The sequence below is a fragment of the Pristiophorus japonicus genome, chromosome 3 (genome assembly GCF_044704955.1).
Source record: "Pristiophorus japonicus isolate sPriJap1 chromosome 3, sPriJap1.hap1, whole genome shotgun sequence".
In the NCBI taxonomy this organism is placed as follows: Eukaryota; Metazoa; Chordata; class Chondrichthyes; family Pristiophoridae; genus Pristiophorus; species Pristiophorus japonicus.
Genome location: NC_091979.1, coordinates 7,401,962 through 7,417,854, shown reverse-complemented (window position 1 = coordinate 7,417,854; position 15,893 = coordinate 7,401,962). Strand labels below are relative to the sequence as shown.

General features: G+C 63.5%; 1 protein-coding gene across 3 annotated transcripts in view; it reads left to right on the top strand.

Moving 5' to 3' along the window:
• Positions 1–15,893, top strand: part of smarcal1 (SWI/SNF related, matrix associated, actin dependent regulator of chromatin, subfamily a-like 1) — a 46,478-nt gene that overhangs the window by 17,327 nt on the left and 13,258 nt on the right. For all 3 annotated transcript variants that reach the window (XM_070875161.1, XM_070875160.1, XM_070875159.1), the window contains 3 exons: positions 9,076–9,226; positions 11,506–11,667; positions 15,222–15,287. In XM_070875161.1, the coding sequence (XP_070731262.1) occupies positions 9,076–9,226; positions 11,506–11,667; positions 15,222–15,287 (379 nt within the window). The remainder of the gene's footprint in view (positions 1–9,075; positions 9,227–11,505; positions 11,668–15,221; positions 15,288–15,893) is intronic.

Sequence of the window (15,893 nt, the reverse complement as noted above, 5' to 3'; positions counted from 1 at the left end):
TTCCACCCACCAATTAATTGCTGAATTCTGGTGGGTTTGATGCCGTGAATCACAGAATTGTACGGGACAGAATGAGGCTATTCGGCCCGTCAAACGCGCACTTGCTCTCCCCTTATTTCCATTCCCCTGCCCTTCCCCATACCCTATAAAACAAGATTGGTTTCAAATATTTGTCCCGTTCCCTTTTAAAAGCTAATCTGGAATCTGCCTGTCCTGGTTCTGCCAGGGCATCCCATGTCATAACCGCTCTCTGCATTTAGTTATCTTCCAAAGTCATTCTCCCATCTCTCCCGCCATTCTTTTGGTGAGGCTTAAATTGATGCCTTCTGGTTCCTGATGCGCTGACTTGCTAACACATTAACCCCGTAGCGCAGTGACCTGGTAGCGCGCTGACCCCCTGACCCCGTAGCGCGCTGAATCACTAATCTCAGTAAGAGGCCTGCGCAGAACCTTTCCGATTGCCGCGCTGCCCTGCATGTGTGCACCTTAGCGGGAACTCTATCAAAGAGCTATCCAATTGCTCCCAATCGCCAGCTATTTTCCCCGTAGCCCTGCAATGTTTCCCTCAATTTATCCAATTTCCTTTTTGAAAATGATTATTGAATCTGCCCTTTCAGTCTGGAGTCTCGGGCGGGGTCTCTGGTCTCGGGTGGAGTCTGGATGCTCGGGTCTCGGTCCGGACAGGGTCTCTGGCCTCGGGCAGGATCTCGGGTCTCGGGCGGGGTCTCGGGCAGGGTCTCGGGCGGGGACTCTGGTCTCGGGCGGGGTCTCGGGTCTCGGGCGGGGTCTCGGGTCTCGGGCGGGGTCTCTGGTCTCGGGCGGGGTCACAATGTCTCGGGCGGGGTCTGGGGTCTCGGGCGGGGTCTCTGGTCACGGGCGGGGTCTCTGGTCACGGGCGGGGTCTCTGGTCACGGGCGGGGTCTGGGGTCTCGGGCGGGGTCTGGGGTCTCGGGCGGGGTCTCGGGTCCCCGGTGGGGTCACAATGTCTCGGGCGGGGTCTCGGGTCTGGGGTCTCTGGTCTGGGGTCTTTGGTCTCGGGCGTGGTCTCGGGTCTCGGGTCTCTGGCCGGGCGAGGTCTCAGGGGGCGTCTCGGGTCTTTGGTCTCGGGCAGGGTCTCGGGTCTCAGGTCTCTGGCCGGGCGGGGTCTCGGGTCTCGGGCGGGATCTCTGGTCTCGGGCGGGGTCTCTGGTCTCGGGCGGGATCTCTGGTCTCGGGCGTGGTCACAATGTCTCGGGCGGGGTCTCTGGTCTCTGGCGGGGTCTCTGGTGCCGGGCGGGCTCTCTGGTCTCGGGCGGGGTCTTGGGTCTGGGGTCTTTGGTCTCGGGCAGGGTCTCGGGCCTTTGGCCGGGTCTCGGGCGGCGTCTCGGGTCTCTGGCCGGGTCTCGGCTCTTTGGTCTCGGGCGAGGTCTCGGGTCTTTGGTCTCGGGCGGGGTCTCGGGTCTGGGGTCTCTGGCCGGTTGGGGTCTCAGGCGGGGTCTTTGGTCTCGGGCGGGGTCTCGGGCCGGGTGGGGTCTCGGGTGGCGTCTCGGGTCTCGGGCGGGGTCTCGGGCGGTGTCTCTGGCCTCTGGCCGGGCGGCGTCTCGGGCGGGGTCTCGGGTCTCGGGCGGGGTCTTGGGTCTCGGGCGGAGTCTCTGGTCTCTGCCGGGGTCTCTGGTCTCGGGCGGGTCTCGGGTCTCGGGCAGGGTCTCTGGTCTCGGGCGGATTCACAATGTCTCGGGCGGGGTCTCGGGTCTCGGGCGGGGTCTCTGGTCTCGGGCGGGGTCTCTGGTCTCGTGCGGGGTCTCTGGTCTCGGGCGGGGTCTCTGGTCTCGGGCGGGGTCACAATGTCTCGGGCGGGGTCTCTGGTCTCGGGCCGGGCGGGGTCTCGGGTCTCTGGTCTCGGGCAGGGTCTCGGGTCTTTGGCCGGGTCTCAGGCGGGGTCTCGGGTCTCTGGCCGGGTCTCGGCTCTTTGGTCTCGGGCGGGGTCTCGGGTCTTTGGTCTCTGGCCGGGTCTCGGGCGGGGTCTGGGGTCTCGGGCGAGTCTCGGGCCGGTTGGGGTCTCGGGCGGGGTCTTTGGTCTCGGGCGGGGTCTCGGGTCTCGGGCGGGGTCTCGGGTCTCGGGCGGTGTCTCTGGTCTCGGGCCGGGCATGGTCTCGGGCGGGGTCTCTGGTCTCGGGCGGGGTCTCTGGTCTCGGGCGGTGTCTCTGGTCTCGGGCGGGGTCTCTGGTCTCGGGCGGGGTCTCTGGTCCCGGGCGGGGTCTCTGGTCTCGGGCGGGGTCACAATGTCTCCGTCGGGGTCACAATGTCTCCGTCGGGGTCACAATGTCTCGGGCGGGGTCTCGGGTCTCTGGTCTCGGGTCGGGCGGGGTCTCGGGTCTCTGGTCTCGGGCAGGGTCTCGGGTCTTTGGCCGGGTCTCAGGCGGGGTCTCGGGTCTCTGGCCGGGTCTCGGCTCTTTGGTCTCGGGCGGTGTCTCGGGTCTTTGGTCTCTGGCCGGGTCTCGGGCGGGGTCTCGGGTCTGGGGTCTCGGGCGAGTCTCGGGCCGGTTGGGGTCTCGGGCGGGGTCTTTGGTCTCGGGCGGGGTCTCGGGCCAGGCGGCGTCTCGGGTCTCGGGCGGGGTCTCGGGTCTCGGACGGTGTCTCTGGTCTCGGGCGGGGTCTCGGGTCTGGGGTCTCTGGCCGGTTGGGGTCTCGGGCGGGGTCTTTGGTCTCGGGCGGTGTCTCGGGCCGGGTGGGGTCTCGGGTGGCGTCTCGGGTCTCGAGCGGGGTCTCTGGTCTCGGGCGGGGTCTCTGGTCTCGGGCGGGGTCTCTGGTCACGGGCGGGGTCTCTGGTCACGGGCGGGGTCTCTGGTCACGGGCGGGGTCACAATGTCTCGGGCGGGGTCACAATGTCTCGGACGGGGTCTCGGGCGGGGTCACGGGGTCTCTGGTCTCGGGCGGGGTCTCGGGTCCCCGGCGGGGTCACAATGTCTCGTGTCTGGGGTCTCGTGTCTGGGGTCTCGTGTCTGGGGTCTCGTGTCTGGGGTCTCAGGTCTGGGGTCTTTGGTCTCGGGTCTGGGGTCTCGGGCGAGTCTCGGGCCGGTTGGGGTCTCGGGCGGGGTCTTTGGTCTCGGGCGGGGTCTCGGGCCAGGCGGGGTCTTGGGTCTCGGGCGGGGTCTCGGGTCTCGGACGGTGTCTCTGGTCTCGGGCGGGGTCTCGGGTCTGGGGTCTCTGGCCGGTTGGGGTCTCGGGCGGGGTCTTTGGTCTCGGGCGGTGTCTCGGGCCGGGTGGGGTCTCGGGCGGCGTCTCGGGCGGTGTCTCTGGTCTCGGGCGGGGTCTCTGGTCACGGGCGGGGTCTCTGGTCACGGGCGGGGTCTCTGGTCACGGGCGGGGTCTCTGGTCACGGGCGGGGTCTCTGGTCTCGGGCGGGATCACAATGTCTCGGGCGGGGTCACAATGTCTCGGACGGGGTCTCGGGCGGGGTCACGGGGTCTCGGGCGGGGTCTCTGGTCTCGGGCGGGGTCTCGGGTCCCCGGCGGGGTCACAATGTCTCGTGTCTGGGGTCTCGTGTCTGGGGTCTCGTGTCTGGGGTCTCGTGTCTGGGGTCTGGGGTCTCGTGTCTGGGGTCTCAGGTCTGGGGTCTTTGGTCTCGGGTCTGGGGTCTCTGGTCTCTGTCCGGGTCTCGGGTCTCTGGCCGGGTCTCGGGTCTCGGGCGGGGTCTCGGTTCTCTGTCCGGGTCTCGGGTCTCTGTCCGGATCTCGGGTCTCTGTCCGGGTCTCGGGTCTCTGTCCGGGTCTCGGGTCTCTGTCCGGGTCTCGGGTCTCTGTCCGGGTCTCGGGTCTCTGTCCGGGTCTCGGGTCTCTGTCCGGGTCTCGGGTCTCTGTCCGGGTCTTCGGGTCTCTGGCCGGGTCTCGGTTCTCTGGTCTCGGGTCTCAGGTCTCTGGCCGGGCGGGGTATCAGGTCTCGGGCGGGGTCTCGGGTCTCGGGCTGGGTCTCGGGCGGGGTCTCTGGTCTCGGGCGGGTCTCGGACGCGGTCTTTGGTCTCGGGCAGGGTCTCGGGTCTCTGGCCGGGTCTCGGACGGGGTCTTTGGTCTCGGGCGTGGTCTCGGGTCTTTGGTCTCGGGCAGGGTCTGGGGTCTTGGGCGGGGTCTGGGGTCTTTGGTGTTGGGCAGAGTCTCGGGCCGGGCGGGTTCTCAGGGGGCGTCTCGGGCAGGATCTCGGGTCTCGGGTCTCGGGCGGGGTCTCGGGTCTCGGGCGGGATCTCTGGTCTCGGGCGGGGTCTCGGACTCTGGTCTCAGGCCGGGCGGGGTCTCTGGTCTCGGGCGGGGTCTCTGGTCTCGGGCGGGGTCACAATGTCTCGGGCGGGGTCTCTGGTCTCGGGCGGGGTCTCTGGTCTCGGGCCGGGCGGGGTCTCGGGTCTCGGGCGGGGTCTCTGCTCTCTGGTCTCGGGCGCGGTCTTGGGTCTGGGGTCTCGGGTCTTTGGTCTCGGCCGAGGTCTCGGGTCTTTGGTCTCGGGCGAGGTCTCGGGTCTTTGGTCTCGGGCGGGGTCTCGGGTCTGGGGTCTCGGGCGGGGTCTCTGGTCTCGGGCGGGGTCTCTGGTCTCGGGCGGGGTCTCTGGTCTCGGGCGGGGTCACAATGTCTCGGGCGGGGTCACAATGTCTCGGGCGGGGTCACAATGTCTCGGGCGGGGTCTCTGGTCTCTGGCCGGGCGGGGTCTCGGGTCTCTGGTCTCGGGCAGGGTCTCGGGTCTTTGGCCGGGTCTCAGGCGGGATCTCGGGTCTCTGGCCGGGTCTCGGCTCTTTGGTCTCGGGCGGGGTCTCGGGTCTTTGGTCTCGGGCGGGGTCTCGGGGGAGTCTCGGGCCGGTTGGGGTCTCGGGCGGGGTCTTTGGTCTCGGGCGGGGTCTCGGGTCTCGGGCCGGGCGGCGTCTCGGGCGGGGTCTCTGGTCTCGGGCAGTGTCTCTGGTCTCGGGCGGTGTCTCGGGTCTCGGGCGGTGTCTCTGGTCTCGGGCGGGGTCTCTGGTCTCGGGCGGGGTCTCTGGTCTCGGGCGGGGTCTCTGGTCTCGGGCGGGGTCTCTGGTCTCGGGCGGGGTCACAATGTCTCGGGCGGGGTCTCGGGGGAGTCTCGGGCCGGTTGGGGTCTCGGGCGGGGTCTTTGGTCTCGGGCGGGGTCTCGGGTCTCGGGCCGGGCGGCGTCTCGGGCGGGGTCTCTGGTCTCGGGCAGTGTCTCTGGTCTCGGGCGGTGTCTCTGGTCTCGGGCGGTGTCTCTGGTCTCGGGCGGGGTCTCTGGTCTCGGGCGGGGTCTCTGGTCTCGGGCGGGGTCTCTGGTCTCGGGCGGGGTCACAATGTCTCGGGCGGGGTCTCGGGTCTCTGGTCTCGGGCCGGGCGGGGTCTCGGGTCTCTGGTCTCGGGCAGGGTCTCGGGTCTTTGGCCGGGTCTCAGGCGGGGTCTCGGGTCTCTGGCCGGGTCTCGGCTCTTTGGTCTCGGGCGGGGTCTCGGGTCTTTGGTCTCGGGCGGGGTCTCGGGTCTGGGGTCTCGGGCGGGTCTCGGGCGAGTCTCGGGCCGGTTGGGGTCTCGGGCGGGGTCTTTGGTCTCGGGCGGGGTCTCGGGCCGGGCGGCGTCTCGGGTCTCGGGCGGGGTCTCGGGTCTTGGGCGGTGTCTCTGGTCTCGGGCCGGGTCTCGGGTGGGGTCTCGGGTCTCGGGCGGGGTCTCGGGTCTCGGGCGGAGTCTAGGGCAGGGTCACTGGTCTGGGATCTCGGGTCTTTGGTCTCGGGCAGGGTCTCGGGCCGGGCGGGGTCTCTGGTCTCGGGCGGGGTCTCGGGTCTCTGGTCTCCGGTCTGGGATCTCGGGTCTGGGGTTTGGGATCTTTGGTCTCGGGTCTCTAACCGGGTCGCGGGTCTTTGGTCTCGGGCAGGGTCTCTGGTCTGGGATCTCGGGTCTTTGGTCTCGGGCGGGGTCTGGGGTCTCGGGTCTTTTGTCTCGAGCAGGGTCTCTGGTCTCGGGTCTCTGGCCGGTTCTCGGGCGGGGTCACTGGTCTCGGGCGGGGTCACTGGTCTCGGGCGGGGTCTCTGGTCTCGGGCGGGGTCACAATGTCTCGGGCGGGGTCTCTGGTCTCGTGCGGGGTCACACTGTCTCGGGCGGGTCTCTGGTCTCGGGCAGGGTCTCGGGTCTCGGGCGGGTTCACAATGTCTCGGGCAGGGTCTCTGGTCTCGGGCGGGGTCTCGGGTCTTTGGTCTCGGGCAGGGTCTCGGGCCGGGCGGGGTCTCGGTTCTCTGGCCTCGGGCAGGGGCTCGGGTCTCTGGCCGGGTCTCGGTTCTCTGGTCTCGGGTCTCAGGTCTCTGGCCGGGCGGGGTATCAGGTCTCGGGCCGGGCGGGGTCTCGGGTCTCGGGCTGGGTCTCGGGCGGGGTCTCTGGTCTCGGGCGGGTCTCGGACGCGGTCTTTGGTCTCGGGCAGGGTCTCGGGTCTCTGGCCGGGTCTCGGACGGGGTCTTTGGTCTCGGGCGTGGTCTCGGGTCTTTGGTCTCGGGCAGGGTCTGGGGTCTTGGGCGGGGTCTGGGGTCTTTGGTGTTGGGCAGGGTCTCGGGCCGGGCGGGTTCTCAGGGGGCGTCTCGGGCAGGATCTCGGGCGGGGTCTCGGGTCTCGGGCGGGATCTCTGGTCTCGGGCGGGGTCTCGGACTCTGGTCTCTGGTCTCGGGCGGGGTCTCTGGTCTCGGGCGGGGTCTCTGGTCTCGGGCGGGGTCTCTGGTCTCGGGCGGGGTCACAATGTCTCGGGCGGGGTCTCTGGTCTCGGGCCGGGCGGGGTCTCGGGTCTCGGGCGGGGTCTCTGCTCTCTGGTCTCGGGCGCGGTCTTGGGTCTGGGGTCTCGGGTCTTTGGTCTCGGCCGAGGTCTCGGGTCTTTGGTCTCGGGCGAGGTCTCGGGTCTTTGGTCTCGGGCGGGGTCTCGGGTCTGGGGTCTCGGGCGGGGTCTCTGGTCTCGGGCGGGGTCTCTGGTCTCGGGCGGGGTCTCTGGTCTCGGGCGGGGTCTCTGGTCTCGGGCGGGGTCACAATGTCTCGGGCGGGGTCACAATGTCTCGGGCGGGGTCACAATGTCTCGGGCGGGGTCTCTGGTCTCGGGCCGGGCGGGGTCTCGGGTCTCTGGTCTCGGGCAGGGTCTCGGGTCTTTGGCCGGGTCTCAGGCGGGATCTCGGGTCTCTGGCCGGGTCTCGGCTCTTTGGTCTCGGGCGGGGTCTCGGGTCTTTGGTCTCTGGCCGGGTCTCGGGCGGGGTCTCGGGGGAGTCTCGGGCCGGTTGGGGTCTCGGGCGGGGTCTTTGGTCTCGGGCGGGGTCTCGGGTCTCGGGCCGGGCGGCGTCTCGGGCGGGGTCTCTGGTCTCGGGCAGTGTCTCTGGTCTCGGGCGGTGTCTCTGGTCTCGGGCGGTGTCTCTGGTCTCGGGCGGTGTCTCTGGTCTCGGGCGGTGTCTCTGGTCTCGGGCGGTGTCTCTGGTCTCGGGCGGTGTCTCTGGTCTCGGGCGGTGTCTCTGGTCTCGGGCGGGGTCTCTGGTCTCGGGCGGGGTCTCTGGTCTCGGGCGGGGTCTCTGGTCTCGGGCGGGGTCACAATGTCTCGGGCGGGGTCACAATGTCTCGGGCGGGGTCTCGGGTCTCTGGTCTCGGGCCGGGCGGGGTCTCGGGTCTCTGGTCTCGGGCAGGGTCTCGGGTCTTTGGCCGGGTCTCAGGCGGGGTCTCGGGTCTCTGGCCGGGTCTCGGCTCTTTGGTCTCGGGCGGGGTCTCGGGTCTTTGGTCTCTGGCCGGGTCTCGGGCGGGGTCTCGGGTCTGGGGTCTCGGGCGGGTCTCGGGCGAGTCTCGGGCCGGTTGGGGTCTCGGGCGGGGTCTTTGGTCTCGGGCGGGGTCTCGGGCCGGGCGGCGTCTCGGGTCTCGGGCGGGGTCTCGGGTCTTGGGCGGTGTCTCTGGTCTCGGGCCGGGCATGGTCTCGGGCCGGGTCTCGGGTGGGGTCTCGGGTCTCGGGCGGGGTCTCGGGTCTCGGGCGGAGTCTAGGGCAGGGTCACTGGTCTGGGATCTCGGGTCTTTGGTCTCGGGCAGGGTCTCGGGCCGGGCGGGGTCTCTGGTCTCGGGCGGGGTCTCGGGTCTCTGGTCTCCGGTCTGGGATCTCGGGTCTGGGGTTTGGGATCTTTGGTCTCGGGTCTCTAACCGGGTCGCGGGTCTTTGGTCTCGGGCAGGGTCTCTGGTCTGGGATCTCGGGTCTTTGGTCTCGGGCGGGGTCTGGGGTCTCGGGTCTCTGGCCGGTTCTCGGGCGGGGTCACTGGTCTCGGGCGGGGTCACTGGTCTCGGGCGGGGTCACTGGTCTCGGGCGGGGTCTCTGGTCTCGGGCGGGGTCACAATGTCTCGGGCGGGGTCTCTGGTCTCGTGCGGGGTCACACTGTCTCGGGCGGGTCTCTGGTCTCGGGCAGGGTCTCGGGTCTCGGGCGGGTTCACAATGTCTCGGGCAGGGTCTCTGGTCTCGGGCGGGGTCTCGGGTCTTTGGTCTCGGGCAGGGTCTCGGGCCGGGCGGGGTCTCGGTTCTCTGGCCTCGGGCAGGGTCTCGGGTCTCTGGCCGGGCGGGGTCTCGGGTCTCGGGCGGGGTCTCGGGTCTCGGGTCTTAGGCCGGGTTTCGGGTCTCTGGTCTCCGGCAGGGTCTCTGGTCTCTGGCCGGGCGGGGTCTCGGGTCTCGGGTTTCCAGGCGGGGTCCCGGGCGGGGTGGTCTCGGGTCTAGGGCCGGGCGGGGTCTCTTGTCTCGGGCGGGGCCTCGGATTTCCAGGCGGGGTCCCGGGCGGGGGGATGGTTCTCGGGCCGGGCGGGGTCTTGGGCGGGGTGTCGGGTGTCGGACGGTCCCTGTTTGGGGTCAAACCCAGACAGAGGCAATGGGACGAGCGAGAAATGGAAGCTGGTGAGGGCAGAGCTTTACAGAACACTTTATTGGTGAGGTGGTGGCGGGGGAGATGGGTAAGACGGTGATGGAGGAGACGGTGATGGAGGAGACGGTGAGACTTTCTGGATGGATGAGCTAAATTGCCGTTCAATTCCTCACTGACCTTTGGCGTAAATGCTGTTTGCCTCTTGGTGATGGTGCATTGGTGCTATGTGTCTCCACAGTTTTGCCGTGTCACGAGGGGGCCGGTTGCTTCTGGCTGATGACATGGGGCTTGGGAAGACCCTTCAGGCCATCTGTATCGCTGCGGTTTACCGCAAGGAGTGGCCCGTGCTCGTGGTGGCTCCGTCCTCGGTCCGATTCACCTGGGCACAGGTACGGACCATGCCGCTTCAATTCAGCACCTTCCAGATAGATACCTTCTGTAGATCAGCAAATCTCAGTATTTACAGGGGGTCCCCGGGAGTGCGTCAGTATTTACAGGGGGTCCCTGGGAGTGTGTCGTTATTTACGGGGGGTCCCCGGGAGCGGTTCGGTATTTACAGGGGGTCACCGGGAGTGTGTCAGTATTTACGGGGGGTCCCCGGGAGTGTGTCGGTATTTACGGGGGGTCCCCGGAGAGTGTGTCAGCATTTACAGGGGGTCCCCGGGAGTGCGTCAGTAATTACAGGGGGTCCCCGGGAGTGAGTCAGTATTTACAGGGGGTCCCCGGGGAGTGTGTCGGTATTTACGGGGGGTCCCCGGGGAGTGTGTCAGTATTTACGGGGGGTCCCTGGGAGTGCGTCAGTATTTACGGGGGGTCCCCGGGAGTGCGTCAGTATTTACAGGGGGTCCCCGGGAGTGTGTCAGTATTTACAGGGGGTCCCCGGGAGTGCGTCAGTATTTACGGGGGGGTCCCCGGGAGCGTTTCGGTATTTACAGGGTGTCACCGGGAGTGTGTCAGTATTTACAGGGGGTCCCCGGGGAGTGTGTCGGTATTTACAGGGGGTCCCCGGGGAGTGAGTCGGTATTTACGGGGGGTCCCCGGAGAGTGTGTCAGCATTTACAGGGGGTCCCCGGGAGTGTGTCAGTATTTACAGGGGGTCCCCGGGAGTGCGTCAGTAATTACAGGGGGTCCCCGGCAGTGTGTCAGTATTTACAGGGGGTCCCCGGGAGTGCGTCAGTATTTACGGGGGGGTCCCCGGGAGCGTTTCGGTATTTACAGGGGGTCACCCGGATTGTGTCAGTATTTACAGGGGGTCCCCGGGGAGTGTGTCGGTATTTACAGGGGGTCCCCGGGAGTGCGTCAGTATTTACAGGGGGTCCCGAGGAGTGTGTCAGTATTTACAGGGGGTCCCCGGGAGTGCGTCAGTATTTACAGGGGGTCCCCGGGGAGTGTGTCGGTATTTACGGGGGGTCCCCGGGGAGTGTGTCAGTATTTACAGGGGGTCCCCGGGAGTGCGTCAGTATTTATGGGGGGTCCCCGGGGAGTGTGTCAGTATTTACAGGGGGTCCCTGGGAGTGCGTCAGTATTTACAGGGGGTCCCCGGGAGTGCGTCAGTATTTACAGGGGATCCCCGGGAGTGTGTCAGTATTTACAGGGGGTCCCCGGGGAGTGTGTCAGTATTTACAGGGGGTCCCCGGGGAGTGCGTCAGTATTTACAGGGGGTCCCCGGGAGTGTGTCGGTATTTACGGGGGGTCCCCGGGGAGTGTGTCAGTATTTACAGGGGGTCCCCGGGAGTGCGTCAGTATTTACAGGGGGTCCCCGGGAGTGTGTCGGTATTTACGGGGGGTCCCCGGGGAATGTGTCGGTATTTACAGGGGGTCCCCGGGAGTGTGTCGGTATTTACGGGGGGTCCCCGGGGAGTGTGTCAGTATTTACAGGGGGTCCCCGGGAGTGTGTCGGTATTTACGGGGGGGTCCCCGGGAGTGTGTCAGTATTTACAGGGGGTCCCCGGGGAGTGTGTCAGTATTTACAGGGGGTCCCCGGGGAGTGTGTCAGTATTTACAGGGGGTCCCCGGGAGTGCGTCAGTATTTACAGGGGGTCCCCGGGAGTGCGTCAGTATTTACAGGGGGTCCCCGGGGAGTGTGTCAGTATTTACGGGGGGGTCCCCGGGAGTGCGTCAGTATTTACGGGGGGGTCCCCGGGAGTGTGTCAGTATTTACAGGGGGTCCCCGGGGAGTGTGTCAGTATTTACAGGGGGTCCCCGGGAGTGCGTCAGTATTTACAGGGGGTCCCCGGGAGTGTGTCAGTATTTACAGGGGGTCCCCGGGGAGTGTGTCGGTATTTACAGGGGGTCCCCGGGAGTGTGTCGGTATTTACGGGGGGTCCCCGGGGAGTGTGTCAGTATTTACAGGGGGTCCCCGGGGAGTGTGTCAGTATTTACAGGGGGTCCACGGGAGTGCGTCAGTGTTTACGGGGGGGTCCCCGGGAGTGTGTCAGTATTTACAGGGGGTCCCCGGGGAGTGTGTCGGTATTTACAGGGGGTCCCCGGGGAGTGTGTCAGTATTTACAGGGGGTCCCCGGGGAGTGTGTCGGTATTTACAGGGGGTCCCCGGGGAGTGTGTCAGTATTTACGGGGGGGTCCCCGGGAGTGTGCGAGCACTAGCCCGAGGGTCGGGGGCGCTGGGTCGTAGGTGCAAGCTCTGATGGACTTGTTCTTCATTTCTCAGGCTTTCAGCCACTGGCTGCCGTCTGTGGATGCTGACACGATCAATGTGGTGCTGACTGGGAAAGATCGGCTCTCGTCCTCCTCTGTCAGTATCATCAGCTACGACCTGCTCTCCAAACTCAGCAACCAGCTGGCGAAGAAACAGTTCCAGGTCATCATTGTGGTAGGGCCCATGCTGACTGCTCACTTTCTGGCCGACGGTGCAGTACTGCATGTGTTGTGTGAAATAAACCCGTGCCCCCCCCCCATGTTTGGAAAAATTGTGTCGAATTGTATATTTGCGTGGCTGTCACACACCAACCATTCCACCTCTCTCAGATCCCAGAGCGTGCCGGTGTTGTACAGGACGTGGGCGGAGAGCTGGACGGATGTAACTCCTTTTCTACGGATGTATATTTATTAGTTTCAGACTTTCTGAACTTTGCAGCCCATGGGTTGTACTGAGTGGGAGAAGCACAGGGACTAAGGCAGAGGGCTGAGTGACCCCCCCTCACCCCGGAGCGGAGTGGCCCCGTGACCTTCTCGCCCCGGGGTGGAGGTGTTGTGCGTAGCTGACCCCATCCCGTGCTGTGAATGTTTTGTTGGTTAATGTAATGAGAAGAGAGACTGATTGTGACTGATAGGGAGTTGAGGGGAGGGGAGAGGAGCTCGGTGATGAGGACGACTGTAGTTTCCCGAACTGATCCCAAGTGCAGAAGGGACAAGTTGGGAGGAGCGAGTGCAGAAACCAAGAACCCTACAGACCAGAGTAGAAGTTTACAAAGAACAGACTTTGTTTTGCTGCCTCTCGGGAACATCGCAGTGAATGCAATGTTTCGAAAATCACAGCAGCCAAGTTTGCACACAGTAAGAACCCACACGCAGTAAATGAGAAAAATGACCAATTCATCTGTCCTTGGTGCTATGGATTATAGAATCAGAGATTGTTACAGCACCCAGTGATGCAGTTTGACCCATCCTGCCTGATCTGGGCCTTTGATCGATCAATCCAATTGGTCCCACTCCCTCTGTTCCTTTCTCATGTTGCCACGGGCCACTGGTTGGGTGTTGCTATCATCATCATCACCTTGTATTTTGTATTCACGGTCGAAGACACTTAAAAACATCCCAATTGTGGATAATCAAGGAGCTATAGGGAGGGAGGAACTAAATACAATCACTATCACAAACAAAGTAGTACTCCGTAAAATAATGGGATAAAGGCGGACAGTCTCCTGGACCTGATGGTTTGCATCCTAGGGACTTAAGAGAAGTGGCTGCAGAGATAGTGGATGCCTTGGTTGTAATTTACCAAAATTCGCTGAATTCTGGGAAGGTCCCAGCGGATTGGAAAACTGCAAATGTAACGCCCCTATTTAAAAAAAGAGGCAGACAAAAAGCAAAAACCAGTTAGCCTAACATCTGTGGTTGGGAAAATGCTGGAGTCCATTATTAAGGAAGCAGTAGCGGGACATTTGGAAAAGCAGAGTGAGCATGGTTTTATGAAAGGGAAATCATGTTTGACAAATTTGCTGGAGTTCTTTGAGGGTGTAATGAGCAGGGTGGATAAGGGGGAACCAGTGGATGTGGTGTATTTGGATTTCCAGAAAGCATTCGATAAGGTGCCACATAAAAGGTTACTGCACAAGATAAAAGCTCATGGCATTAGGGGTAATATATTAGCATGGATAGAGAATTGGCTAACTAACAGAAAACAGAGAGTCGGGATAAACGGGTTATATTCTGTCCGGTTGGCAAACAGTAACTAGTGGGGTGCCGCAGGGATCAGTGCTGGGTCCTCAACTATTTACAATCTATATTAATGACTTGGATGAAGGGACCGAGTGTAATGTAACCAAGTTTGCTGATGATACAAAGATGGGTGGGAAAGCAAATTGTGAGGAGGACACAAAAAATCTGCAAAGAGATATAGACAGGGTAAGTGAGTGGGCAAACATTTGGCAGATGGAGTATAATGTGGGAAAATGTGAGGTTATCCACTTTGGCAGAACAAATTAGAAAGCAAAGTATTATTTAAATGGAGAAAAATTACAAAATGCTGCAGTACAGGGAGACCTGGGGATCCTTGTGCATGAAACACAAAAAGTTAGTATGCAGGTACAGCAAGTAATCAGGAAGACCAATGGAATATTGGCCTTTATTGCAAGGGGGATAGAGTATAAAAGCAGAGAAGTCCTGCTACAACTGTACAGGGTATTGGTGAGGCCACACCTGGAGTACTGCGTACAGTTTTGGTCTCCGTATTTACTTGCATTGGAGGCTGTTCAGAGAAGGTTCACTAGGTTGGTTCCTACAGTCTCTGTCACAGGTGGGGCAGGTGGTGGTTGGAGGAATGGGAGGTTGGGGTGTCTGGGTTGCTGCGCGCTCCTTCTGCTGTCGACAAAGCGACTCGAGGTGCTCAGCGCCTTCCTGGATGCTCTTCCTCCGCTTTGGGCGGGCTTGGGCCAGGGATTCCCAGGTGGCGGTGGAGATGTTACATTTTATCAGGGAGGCTTTGAGGGTGCCCTTGAAGCGTTTCCTCTGCCCACCTGGGGCTCGCTTGCCGTGTAGGAATACCGAGTAGAACCCTTATTTTGGGAGTCTCGTGTCAGGCAATGGCTATGTGTTGCACTGGTTGGGAATTGCTATGGGAAACTGGTTGCTATGGGGCATTGATTGGGTGTTGCTATGGGGCACTGGTTGGGAATTTGGGAATTGCTATGGGAAACTGGTTGCTATGGGGCACTGGTTGGGTGTTGCTATGGGGCACTGGTTTGGTGTTGCTATGGGGCACTGGTTGGGTGTTGCTATGGGGCACTGGTTGGGTGTTGCTATGGGGCACTGGTTGGGTGTTGCTATGGGGCACTGGTTGGGTGTTGCTATGGGGCACTGGTTGGGTGTTGCTATGGGGCACTGGTTGGGTGTTGCTATGGGGCACTGGTTGGGAGTTGCTATGGGGCACTGGGAGTTGCTATGGGGTACTGGTTGGGAGTTGCTATGGGAAACTGGTTGCTGTGGGGCACTGATTGGGAGTTGCTATGGGAAACTGGTTGCTGTGGGGCGCTGATTGGGTGTTGCTATGGAGCACTCCCTCAAAGTCTCCCTGATAAAGTGCAACTTCCCCACTGACACCTAAGAGTCCCTGGCCAAAGACCGTCCTGCGTGGAGGAAGTGCATCCGGGAGGGCACTGAGCACCTCGAGTCTCACCCACCCTTTCCCTCAACGACTATCTGTCCCACCTGTGACAGGGACTGTGGTTCTCGTATTGGGCTGTTCAGCCGCCTAAGGACTCATTTTTCGAGTGGAAGCAAGTCTTCCTCGATTCCGAGGGACTGCCCGTGATGATGATGGAGCACTGGTTGGGAGTTGCTAATTATCGGGGGCCCTGGGCAGGCGTCTCTCTTGAACATTCATTTTCACTCCCCGCGTGTTCGTATTGTCCGAGCATCAGTCGCCCCGGGCTGTTCCCCCCCCCCCCCAGCTCCCTGCCCTTGTGGGAGAGTTGGGACGGGGATTACGTTGATCGGACAGATTTTGTTGCCTTTGCTGAACCAATATCCCCAACTTTCTCCGGGTAAAGTCTGAATTTCCCAGTCCGGGTATTTTATAGTGCGGGTTACACTGAGGGTGATGGGATCCCACTGCCCCGCCGGTCTGAGGTGTGGATCTTTCCCTTTCACTCTGCCTCCCCCAACGGCCCTGACTCGTTCTCTCTCTCTCTCTCTCTCCTATTTTAGGATGAATCGCATTTTCTGAAGAACATGAAAACTGCCCGATGCAAAGCTGCTCGTCCTTTCCTCCAGGTGTGCCCATCACCCCTTCTCCACCTCCCCTCCCTCCCTCACCCCTTCTCCCCTTCCCCCCCCCCCACCCCCTTCTCCCCTTCCCCCCCCCCACCCCCTTCTCCCCTTCCCCCCCCCCACCCCCTTCTCCCCTTCCCCCCCCCCCCCACCCCCTTCTCCACCTCCCCTCCCTCCCTCACCCCTTCTCCCCTTCCCCCCCCCCCCCACCCCCTTCTCCCCTTCCCCCCCCCCCCACCCCCTTCTCCCCTTTCCCCCCCCCCCCCCCACCCCCTTCTCCCCTCTCCCTTTCCCCTCAGGTCGGAGGAGTGTGTCTTGGGGGATTGGTGGGGGGGGGGCTCGTGGGCTGTGGGGGGATGTCTTGCAGGGGTGTCTCGGGGTGGGGGGGGTGGTGGTGGTTGGGAGGTGTCTCGGGGGGACCGGGTGTCGGCGGGGGGGGGGGTTGCGAGATGTTGCAGTGGTCTGGCTCTCTGGGCCTTTGTCTGAGTGTCTGAATGAGGTGCTGGAATGAGTCTCGGCCCGATTCTCTGGGAGGGAGGGAGGGAGGCCGGCCGAGAGCAGGAGCAGCGCAGCCGATGGACTGGCCCCAATTCCTCTCCCTGATCTGTC